Source organism: Coenobita brevimanus, chromosome 102, assembly GCF_032717465.1.
Source record: "Coenobita brevimanus isolate Jiangsu-jjx chromosome 102, ASM3271746v2, whole genome shotgun sequence".
Lineage (NCBI taxonomy): Eukaryota > Metazoa > Arthropoda > Malacostraca > Decapoda > Coenobitidae > Coenobita > Coenobita brevimanus.
The window spans coordinates 1,855,739-1,868,793 of NC_137055.1; the positions used below are offsets into that span (position 1 = coordinate 1,855,739).

Below are 13,055 nucleotides of genomic sequence, written 5' to 3' on the forward strand. Positions count from 1 at the left end.
CAACTTCTTTGCCTTCTCAAGACACTTTTCCACTAAAGATCCAAGAATGAATATCTGATCTACACAACCTCGGCCCTTCCTAAAGCCTCCCTGTTCTTCTCCAACTAATTTCTCTGTTATTTCCCTAACTCTGTCAATAAGTATCCTACCGTATACTTTCCCTATTACCCTAAGAAGACAAATGCCCCTATGTTTACCACACACTTCTCTTTCCCCTTTCCTTTTGTACAAAGGAATAATTATACAGTACCTGACTTCCAATCATCCGGGACTTTACCTTCCTCCCAGGCCAATCTGCACAGCTTCCACATCCATTCTACTACTATCTCTCCCCCATGCATCAGCATTTCACCACACACTTTATCAGTTCCTGAGGCTTTCCCCATTTTGACTTTCTTCAGTGCTTCCTCAACTTCCATCCTACTGTTTCCTTCCTGTCTTCTCACCTCTCTCCTTCTCCCAGCCATTCCTCAGCCACTTATACTCGCATTACTTCCATCCTCTATGTTCAACAATTCATTAAAGTGTTCTCTCCATCTGCTCACTTTTTCTCTCTTCTCAACTAGTAATCTACCATTTTTATCTTTCACTCCCCTACTAACTTCATTGCCACCCTGTCTGACTCTCTTTGCCTCATTCCAGAACATTTTCTTACATTCCCTCCACTTTACTCTCAAATTCCTTCCAAATTCCTCACCCACTCTCTTCTTACTAATCATTTCACCTCTCTTCCTTTCTACATATAACTCTCCCTTTCGTCTCTCAACTTCTTCCATGCCCCTAATTCTCATTCATTCATTATATGTGGGTAAGACTGAAAGTTGGACTACAAATGTGGAAGCGTGCATGGAAAAATTTGAATGGAATGAGAGTGTTTTTGGTGATATGAATGGTAAAGTAGGGAATGTGATGGTGATGGAGTAGTTGGTGAGCGGGGTGTGCCAGCTGAGATAGATGAGAATGGCAGCGCTTTAGTGGACACTTGTGCCGGGAGGGGGTTGGTGATAGCCAATACCCTCTTCAGGCACAAAATGATCCACTGGTATACATGGCGAGTGATGAGATGGGTGGATGGTGACCTGAATGAAAGGAAGGCAATGACTGATTATGTGTGTGTGGATGAAAGGATGGAAAGATTTGTAATGGATGCAAGTGCATACAGAGGTTGGGGCAGTGGACTTTCTGACCACCACCAGAATCAAGGTCCAAGTAAAATGGAGAAATAGAAGAAGGGAAGGATGGGAGGAAGATGTAGATATAAGGAGAGTGGAAAGGTTACAAGAGGATAAGAAAAAGGCAGAATATAAGAGAGAAGTGGAGGAATGATTGGGTAAATATGGATTGGAGCAGATGGGGGATGTGGAAGGTGTGTGCAAGATATTCACAGAGGAAATATGTGCACCACGTGAGGTGGTGTGTGGGGTGAAGAGAAGACGAAAAGGGGCGCAAGGAACAGCATGGTGGAATGAAGAGGTGAGACAGGCTGTGGCACAAAAGAAGAAAGCATATAATGAATGGATGAAAAAGTATAATAATAATTATAATAATAATAATAATAATAATAATCTATGTATCTATCTATAGACCGACGCCCTAATCCCGCAAAGGGTGGCCACAGACAGAACGCTCCATGCAAGTTGCTCTGTCACCCACCATTTGACTACCCTCCCCCCAACTCACCCCCCCTCCCTCATATACCTCTCAACTCCATCCCTCCACTTCATCCTCGGTCTACCCCTCCCTCTCACTCCCTCCACCTCACCTACTGTATATACACCTTCTTAGTCAGTCTTTCATTCTCCATTCTCTCCACATGCCCAAACCACCTCAGTGTATTTCTCCTAATCTTCTCAACCACATCCACATCCACCCCACAACGTTCCTTCACTTCTTCATTCGTCAACCTGTCCCTCCATGTCACTCCACATGCTCCTCTCAAGTAACTAATTTCCACTGCTCTCACTCTTGACTTGTTCCCTTCTTGCAAGATCCACGCCTCGCCTCCATACGTCAGCGTAGGGATCACAATACTATCATGCAGTGACTTCTTAACTTCCATACTCACCTCCCTATTTCTCATCACTGCTGTCAGTGAACCAACAACTTTCCTTCCCTGCTCTACCCTTTCACGCACTTCATCCCCCAAAGTTCCATCCTTACCCATCACATTACCCAAGTACTTGAATGCACTCACATTAATAATAATAATAATAATAATAATAATAATAATAAGTATGGAAAAATGTTAATAATCTATCTATCTATTGCCAGACGCCTCAATCCCGTTTGGGGTGGCCACAAACAAATCGCCTCCAAGTCGCCCTGTCCCCCACCATTTCACTGTCCTGCTCCCAACTCACACCCCCCTCTCTCATACCTCTCCATCCCATCCCTCCATCTCATCCTCGGCCTAATAATAAATAACAATGAGTAAACACATAAATAAAAATAACAGAAGGGAAACAGATAAAGGAAGTCCTTAATTACCTTGCTCATAAATTGGTGCTTACGTGCTCTTTGTTGTGGAGTTGTGGCGGCAATAATTATATGGTGCTGACAGAATGGCCCCCTTGTTGACTCACGGTGGGAGGCTCAAACATCTCAGACGGAAGGGGCATAACTTTGGGAAATGATAGATGAGGGAATTATAAAGAAAAATGCCATATGAGCATGTGTCCAAATCTTTAACTGTTAGGGAGCTAAGAATACTGATGACTTCATGGCCAAAAATGTCTCCCTGATACTTCACCCATAAGGTTATCAGTAACTGTGGTTCCATAACAATTAAGATTTGGACCTAGTTGAATAATAGCTGTTTAATGGACTGGTAAAAGCAGTATAAGGTATGTTTGACTGAACAAATGTAGACTGACATTATGGCTTAACAAAGTGATATTATGTTACTCTAACTAACCTCAATCTCACATGGTATGTTTTTTACCTACCCACTGACGTGTGAAAAACACCCATACAAATACTGATACATCAGTTTTGAATGAAACAGTCCTAGCATATACTCAATATGGACAATGGGTATTAGTGCTGATGTGGTGTGAAAGTGCATGTAGGAGGACTGCTAGGCCAGGGAATGGACTGTTAAGCTTATACTCAACCCCCCCAAATATAATAATACTGTAATAAAAAATGAATAAAGCCAAACTCTCCATGACCTTTACCAGAATTTCATCCCACAGAAACTGTTATTCCTAAAAAGACAAGAATATTCCTTGCCAGATTACAGTATGACCACCATCCTTCTCTAATGCCAATACATTTTAATGCAGACTCTCATACCACAACACACAACTCAATCACAGTACCGGTATGGACAAATATTCAATTTGACTTCAACAAACGATCTCTGGGAGTGCCTACATGAAGTGGCCAGATTCGTGCAGTCCACTGAGGTTTAACAGGTAACCTGTGGCCACCATGAATACAGTTAAGAAAATCACAAACCCTCTTTTTCTCTTGCCCATCACTGTCATCTCAAAGTAAGCATGCAAAACTTGTCACCATTCCCACTATCACAAAGGACTGATACAGTAGTCACACTTTCAGTTAAGTTTTATACACCACTGTTCATCATCACTATTCCTCACCCCCATTCATCAACAGACATGAGGCTGGAACTACTCTACTATTCTATTCCAGCTACCTGATGATAAGTATTTAGTTGTGAGTGAGCCCTGGGAGTCTGACAGTGGTAATACTGCTATTATTAATCCTCTCAGTGTCAGAACAACTCTATATCCTTTGTATTGTAACCTGGCCTAAAACTGCCAACTCTCCATCTTGAATGCTGAGCTGTAAGTAGTGATTAACACTAGAATATGAAGCTAGTCACAAAGAAGTGTTACAGAAAGGAAGTAGAGCCATAGCACTGTTTGTTTCTGTCACCGAGTCTCGTGAATTAAGCCAAAAATAATGGGCAAAAATTTAGGCCAGGTTTGGGTAAAAAAAAAAAAAAAAAAAAAAAAAAAAAACTATATACCAGCTAACATCGGACAATTTTATTCACTTGAGAGCTAATTCACTGGCAAATGAGTGTTACATCTAAACCAGTGACATTTTAAGCAAGGTAAGATATACAAAGTCACATTCCATCATACTCTTATTAAGATCAGATGCTTTACTCTCCAATTACACTACAGACAATTAACACTATACAGTTTGCACAATGTATTTTCATTGAGTCAGTATACTACGAGTGAGTAACTGTATGAGAATTGTGGTAATATGATGTAAAGTTGTTTCTATTACTCAAGTTAATCTATACACTTGGCATACTATAAAATAATGGTAACAGCCCATCCCACAAGACCCCCTTTGAGGTACAGGACCCTGATGCAGTCCAGTACATTTAAGGGTAGATGACATGCCTGTTTCCCTTAGTGCTATTACAGTAAATTACCTTTATGAGGAACCTCCAATTACCAAATTTTGGCATTAACTAACTCTACAAACCACCAACTGAACCATCTTTGCATATATTCATTAGGATTTGGTACAGAGTGACCCATACATAACGCTCCACTTCCACTCCATCATGCGATATCTTGTGTGTCGTGAGGACAGCTCAGTCAGTATCTATCTTACATCATTTATTCATTTCGTATTCCAAATGCAACAACCATGCTCACTCTAGCCAACTGAACTGTCCCTGCAATCCATAAGATACTGCCATGTGAGTTTCTAGTGGAGTGTTATTTATGGACCACCCTGTATACAGCAAATGAAGCCAACCTAATGACTTACAATGTCAGTCTAGCTCTGCCTGGCATTTTGTACACACTTCCACTGCTGCTCTGCCACTTAAGTTGTTAATTTCATCTTAACTGTACTGTATTGTAATTAATATTAAATTTTTAGTGATTTACATTATACATGTATTCATAGTACAGTGATGATGATTCATAATATGGTATATAAATAGTTATACAATACTGTAATGTGCCTAACAAACTAGGACAGGTATAACAAACCCAGGCTTGTAAGTAAAGATAACTAATGAACACTGGCTTTTATTAATTTTTGGATTTAACGAATAACGATGTATTATTTCCTCAAAACAGTCTATCATATATATACTGTACATGGTTTACTGTACATGATAAAGTTTCCAGTCACCTCTTGGGAAACAAACATAAAAAAGTCTGTCACTCCAACTGGGGTGTTCTAACCACTAGTTAGGCTACAACAGTCCACGCACAGTATTAATTACCTAAGCTTAGAAGAATATGAAGCCACATAAAAGTACTAGGAACAGTCTATATTTACAGCTTAGTCTTGAATTTAGTTCACTTATATCACAAATTACATGAGGCTATCCGTGTAGTAATGCCAAACGTGCCATACTCGATAAACTGAGGAAATAGAGGTCAGTCAATGGATTTTTTTCTTTTTTGTGAGTCCCAAATTCATCATTCTACATTGCATTTTCTTTGTTTCAGTTTTGGCACATTCGGTGCAACTGAATTTTGTGGAACTCCTCGTAATTAAAACCTATAAATAAGGAAATAGATGCCAATAATGACACATGAAATAGCACAACATAACACCAGTTAAGAAACACACTGAGTATTGTGCTTACATTAAAGAGTGATAGACATTGAGCAATACCTGGTCCCATGAGAATACTACCTGACACTTCTATGCTACACTTGGCATTGTGTTGAGCACCACACCAAAACCATTACTCATTGTGGAATCATGTTGTGTGACTCCATAAAACGTGCTACAGACTTAAACTACACTAAACTGAAAAAATATCAAGATCAAAATATTGTACACTTATGTGCTACAATTGTATGTATAATAATCAACCTGCATGATGCTTCTACACCTTGTTCCTCTTAAGTAAGCTACTCTCACCACTTGCTACACAGCTTCACACTAATGTGAGCTCAATGGCAAAGTCTATACAAAAACTGTTCTTACAGTAAAATAAATAAAATAAAACAAGGTAATAAATAAATTTAATTTCAAATCATCCTCTATGTTCTTGAGGCCCTAGTTATGCTACAATAGTCTACTTTCTAAACATACAGAGTATATATATATATATATATATATATATATTATATATTATATATTATATATTATATATATATATATATATATATATATATATATATATATATATATATATATATATATATATATCTTCAGTAACAACTTGAAAATCTAACCTACTCTTATGCAAAGCCCATCAGTACAACTGGGCCATCCTAACCACTAGACCATCATGTTATAACACATAACCCAGCTGCCTTCTTAACCTTGAGTGGTGAGGGAATATTCAAGGCTGCTGTTACAACCTAAAACACAAATGGATGTACAGAGAATGAATGAACTACAAATGATATACGGAATTATTTGAATGGAATGTTTATAATTTGGCCCCTACACATAAAAGTTATGTTTTAAGAATTAGTTTTTAACTGAAAACTTACCCAGTTTAGTACTATAACACAGTTCTCTATTGAGCTGGCTGAGTTGGGGATAAAAGTTTGCCACCTGTACTTTTCACTTCCCTCTCCTAACTAATGCTCCTAAGCTGAAAGAGGTTTGATAAGTTTCCCAGCCTTGGTATCATGCAGCAGGGAGGAAAATGACAGACATGCTCTAAGTATAGGCACAGTGGAATACATGGCAAACTTTTGTCACTGACTGTACTGTATTACACCATTAAAATTATCTCAAACCTGTCCAAGAGTAAACTGAAAAATATTACAATGCAAAGACAATACAATTTTCTAAATTCAATAATCAAATTTCCTTCAATTACATTGTAATAATACCAATATTTTGATGTACAGTATATGATTAGTCAGGATTCATACCAGACAGCTAGACTGTTGTTCTGTGACCTCAGTTTCAGACTGATGTGAACCTGCTGGACTGAAGTCTGAGGTTACTCTTCAACTACAGTCCCTCTTCCTCTTTTCAAGGGAGAGAGAGCTGAGGGACATTTGTATAACATGAATCCTTTTCCAACACAAAATTCTTAAAATACATGTACGGCAAGTGGTCCATTATCCTCGTTATCATTTTTGTTACTGTTCTTGAATTTTAACATTAACATTATGAATGCATCATATTCAGTGTGACTTTCAATGTAATCTGCCAGTTTGCTTTTGGGGGAAATTTCTTGGCATTTTTTTTTCTTCCTAACAGTTACAATGGTGCTACAGTCATGTTTTCTTTTTCTTTGCTTATAACAAAGTAAAGATGCCCTGAAGCCCATGATGTCACACTGAGGCAGTACAAACTCTTAAATCTGGAATGCTTCAGTCCAAAATCTTTATGGAAACTCAAATATTTTGGAAAATAGAATAATAATAATGGTAACTATGAGAAAATCATGTAAAAAATAGCTTACATTATCATGAACAGTAAATGCAACGAAGTACCTTGTACTAGTAAAACAATCACTTGTTGTTAAAACCTACTTGTCCACCGATAAACTCTGCCTTCATATATGCATTGACTGAGTGGGGACACATGATACCAACACTCTCCTATTGCATAAAAATATATTTTGCAAATTGGAAGTTTTTGGAAGTAAGATGTTTGGATTTGAGAGGTTGTACTGTAATGATTAAAAACACTAATAATAATAAATAAATAAATACATTGAAGATGAAGGGGACCTCAGGATAGTGTAAGGATTCACATACCAGGGTGTGCAGTGCCAACCTTTATATTTTTCTGCTACCTTCAGACTAATTCCTATGGCTTAGGGATGGTTTTTCAAACTGAAGTTGTTAAATATTGCCTTAATTTTCCCCTTCACCACAAGAGGTCAATAGTGTGGAGCACAAGATTATCTGGGGGGACCAAATAATAACAATAACAACAATGAAGGTACCATCATCATCATCTAATCCTGTGTTGCCCCAAGAGGGGCATAGGAGCCATAGGTGCCCAGGGCTAGGCAAGTTGGTCCTGACATTTAAGATGAGAGTGACCAACTTCACTCATCCCTGAGTGGCATTACATGTGCAATAAACCCCTACCACACCTTGGATAGAAACCTGCACAGGCTCAATCCGACTGGAGCACCTTAATTACCCACTAAACCACCAGGCACCATAATTTGATTATATGGTATAATGATAATAATAATAATAATAATAATAATAATAATACAGTATGTCATTGGATTCAGGGGTTAAAATACATTGAACAGTTAAAATTATGAACATTTCTAAGTCACTGATATAAAATGCCATTAAGCATGCTCACATAACAGGGCTAGTATGACGGAAATACAATACATCATACAAAAAATATAAGCTGCATAAAATAAATAAATTAAGACTATGAAGGTGAAAATTCCATACTATAGCTTGAGAATTAAGAAGAATGACAGCACTGGTTTGAAGTATATGAGTTATTGCATAATGAATACCCTGCAATAAATGATATTATTTACAACAGTATTACAAATGGTAATTAAAAAAAAAAAATGAAGGCATATCAACACTACTGGAAACTTAAAAGACGTCTTACCATCTTTAAAGAAAAACTGCACCAGACTTTAATCTGTCCTTATCAGTATCATCTTACTCTCCTATTTCTGATGTTACTGCATTATCATAACCTGTTTTTACATTATTTCTACTCCCTTCCCTCTTGCTACTTGCCGCTGGTGCGTCGTCTTCAACAATGTATTTGAAAACAGGATGTCCAGCAGGTGATTATATATTGAAAACCTGGCATGAACAGCAAAAGTGATACACTATAGTGCTTTTTACATTAACTTGGTACAGATTTTCGTCCTTTTGCAGCTTATTTCATGTGGCTCAGTGGCAAAAAAAAGGGACAATACTGTGGCCCTACATCCTTTCTGTGGCAGTTCTTCTAGACTGGCATACTTTCCAAGTGTTATCTATCATTAAAACTTGGCAATCCAGAGGGAAGGTGGGATATGTTAGGTCGTTAGAGTAAAATTGGTATAGTATTACTGCATTTAAACCTGACTGGGTAAGTATATTACGTCTATGATCCAATCTTTTGGAGTCCCATCAGGGGGACTGGGCTAGGTCACCTAATCCTGACATTTAGGGTGAGTGGCCAGTTGCTTGGCCCTTAGTGGGATTGTCAGCAACAAACTTACCACAAGTAAAACCCTAATGGGCCACATCTTGTTGGGGTGTCTTAACCCAGTAAACTTGCAGGTTAGAAGTACAGCAAACACTAAATACCTGCTGCATAACACCTGTAGATGTATGTGGGTAGTGATGCTTTGGTACCATGATGTACAAAACAGTAAAAACTCTGAAATCCAAAATGCTTGGGACCAAAGGCTTTACAGAAAATGGAATGTTCTGGAAAATAGAATCATACTGCTCATTAGGAGAAAAGCATGTATAAAACAGCCTACAGTATCATGAACAGTAAATGCAATGTAGTACCTGTATATTATCTGCTGTTATACTTATCCACAAACAAACTTTTTCAAATATAAATTGTGTGAGGGTAGATGTATCAACACCCTCTCATGCATGAAAAATTATTTTGGAAAGTGGAAGTTTTGGGAAATCAGATGTTCAGAACTGGGAGACTGTACTGTACCAGGCTGTAAGAAAAAGCATGACAGTGAGTTGGAAGTCGGGGTGTTTGGTTGACTGACTGATTAATCTAAGATTACTGGTGGCACAAGAATCTGAGGTTAAACCACCACGTACAAATTCTATTACTGCACCTTACAATCATCATGCAGTACTTTTTAATACTCTTCAGCACAGCCATATGAAAAGGGATAGGTTTGCCAAAGCTGATTACCTAGGAGGCTTACTGTATTTAGCACAACTTAATATCCAGACGATGGAAGAGCTGAGAGGTAGGATGGGACTGGAGTGTATTGGTGTTGTGATGAGGAGAGGTAGATTGAGGTGGTTTGGACATGTGGAGAGATGGGGGATGATAATTGGGTGAGGAAGGTGAGAAGTGTTAATATTGGGGGTGGGGTTATGAGGGGTAGACCGAGAAAGACATGGGATGAAGTCATTACGTGTGACCTCAGGGTTCAGGGACTGAACAGGGAGGCTGCAATGGATCGTGCAGCGTGGAAAGCCGCCATTAGGTGACCAAGGCCGACGCTTGCAAGCATGTTGGAGCCTTTAAAAATGAAACGAAACGAAACTGAGGATGTAGTTGTCTAATTTACATTTCTACACATACCTTCTACACCTGTCTGTCCATCTATTAGTTCTACAAAATTCATTCATCTACAGTATACAGAGTACTAAACATGATTTCTTAATGTAACATCTGCTAACCCATAATCACAGCAATCCGCTACTGAGCAAACTGTACAAAACTGAAACTGAATTATTATGCAGATGACATGTTATTCCTAGTTGAAGGACGCTAATAAATAATAAAGATATAATATTGCACTAATGGAAGACTAAGAAGTTCCTGCTTAGTAATAAATAAAATGCTTCCATCTATAATACCTTCACATGGAGTACCACCTGACAGTCCAGCTTTGTTCCTAATAACAACTAATGAGACATTACATGCATGAATACGGAGGGAAATGCGCTTGTGAGCAGACCACGGAAGATGCGGGGTGAGGTCATGCAGGGTGACCTCTAGGCTAGGGAACTGAGCAAAGAAATGGTTCAAGAGTCAGATGTATGCATGGCTGCCAACGAGTGAAAGAACCTACATATGCTTGCAAGATTGATGGTCTCTAAATGTACAGTAAATGTAAACTAAATGTAATACAGTATTTACAAGAGTAGCTGCCTTCAGAAACTCTAAGTCTCTATTGGATGGAATTAGCATGACACAGCAAAGCAAGGGAAGAAACTGTCTTCATGCTTATTACATGAAACCTGTGGATTCAGACTTGGTAGCACATCTGGCGCATATCACTGTAAAACAGAACAAATGCTTAGATGCTTTTTAGTTCTATTAACCCCTTAAATCCAGGTAATGTCCTTATTCTTTGCTGCCACCAGAAAAATGTATTCAATTTGGGAAGACCACTTGAACTCAGGGGATTAGGGCTGTACCTCCAGCAGTTCAAGTCTCTCTTAACCTGAATAAAATCATAAGATGGCAGGAATAAAATAATAATGGGATCCCCAGGCTGAGTGGGTTACTTCCACCAGACTTCTCACATGAAGAATTAACAAAGTTTCATTTTAGCTATGTAAAAGTAAATACAATAAAGATTTCATTGTACTAATGGAATTAAATACTCTAACAACAAACTTTTAATTGATGGAAAAAAAATATGAGAGAGAGGACTAAGGACTTAATGTGAGAAAATCTTTCACTCCTTCAAATTAAATTATATTTTTTCCATTTTATTCTTGCTACACAAATCAGTCATATTAATCTCACACCAGACATTTTTTAATGGAGGGGTTACATATGGCTTTTATTAGCTTCTTCTCCTATACGTCTTTTCTATGCTTAACAAGGTTGCCTGGTAGCAGCAAGAATGAAATTAAGAATAGTGTACATCATTGGGCTGAAAAAGTTAATACATACCAGGTAGCTGCTGGTGCTAACACAGTATAATTTATCTTGTTTAGCTGCAAATACTTACCTACTAAATAAAGTACACACACACACACACTCTTTCAACTATCATACTTTCTTATAAAACTTGTGGCTCCATATCTCTTTACCCAAAGTATTCACACCCAGAACTGAAACAGGAACCTTTAACTTTAAATTGCAGGTTGGCTATCATAGTCTGGATGAACATTTGCTGGGTGCTTTCTTTGTTAGTAATGTTTGTCTTTGTGTACTCATGTTTACCTGTTAAAAACTTAGGACACTGGATACAGGTTAAAGGTGTAAAATCATGTCGTTTAAGAGACAGTAAAATTAATACACATTTTTTTCTACATACTTCACATTAACCTGATCACACACCACATAGTATGGAAAAAAAAAAGCGGGAGGGAAACAAGATACAACTTTCACCGGTATTAAGAATCTGATAATAGCACCATTCTCTCTCTCTCTCTCTCTGTGCCACAAGGAAGTGAGGTAGTTTACAGAAGTTGCTTCCACCTCTTGATAAATCGATGTATGGAGTGGCACACCTCCTGTGGTGCGTCCATCATCAGGTCATGCCCACCGCCTGCCACCAGCTCAAGGAATGCACGTGGGATTGTCTGAGGATTCACATTGTAAAACATTAGTAAGCTGGACTATTCAGAGGAAGGATCAATTTAACAGTCTAATGTGTGCACAGGAGTGAGCCTTCCATAAATCAGATTTTTCTGGATATTTGTGACTACAATACAATTCAACCCTAGAAGATGTCCAGGACAATGTTATAAGTGCGATATGCTATAAACTATAACTATGCATACTTGTATCAATGCACTGGTAAATACACTATTACAGTAAACTGGGCACACAAATGGGTATGCTGGTTATGAAAATGATGCAATACAGTTAAGAACTTGTTTCTCCATACTAACCTCTGCTACTGTACATAATAATGGATAAATCCATCCATCCATCCATCATCCAATCCTACGTTGCCCCATGAGGAGCTTAGGAGCCCGGGGCTAGGCAGTTGGTCCTGACATTTAAGATGAGAGTGACCAACCTCACTCATCCCTGAGTGGCATTACATGAGCAATAAACCCTAATCACAAAGAAGTTGTATGCGGCTTTCATGGATTTGGAGAAAGCATATGACAGGGTGGATAGACTAGGATAGTGGAAAGTGTTAAGAATATATGGAGTAGATGGGAAGTTGTTGAATGCTGTGAAGAGTATGTACGATGGTGCGAAGGCTGCAGTGCGTGTGGATGGTGAACTAAGTGAATTTTTCTCTTTGAAAGTTGGGTTGAAACAGGGATGTGTCATGTCTCCATGGTTGTTCAATCTGTACATGGATGGGATAATAAAAGAGGTACAAGGTAGGGTAGTGGATGCTGGAGTGGCCCTGGTGAGAGAGGATAGTGTTTGGAAACTCCCTGTACTGTTGTTTGCAGATGATACTGTGTTGTTGAATGAAGACGAAGGGGAGCTGCAAGGCTTGGTGGATGAGTTTGAGAGAGTGT

At 38.5% G+C, this 13,055-nt stretch overlaps 1 protein-coding gene across 1 annotated transcript in view; it reads right to left on the reverse strand.

Moving 5' to 3' along the window:
* Nucleotides 1–12,029: 12,029 nt before the first annotated feature.
* The window catches only part of LOC145415315 (uncharacterized), a 46,642-nt gene continuing 45,616 nt past the window's right edge, over nucleotides 12,030–13,055 (reverse strand). Inside the window, exon 11 of the mRNA XM_080284592.1 lies at nucleotides 12,030–12,152. Within this exon, the coding sequence (XP_080140718.1) occupies nucleotides 12,030–12,152 (123 nt within the window). The remainder of the gene's footprint in view (nucleotides 12,153–13,055) is intronic.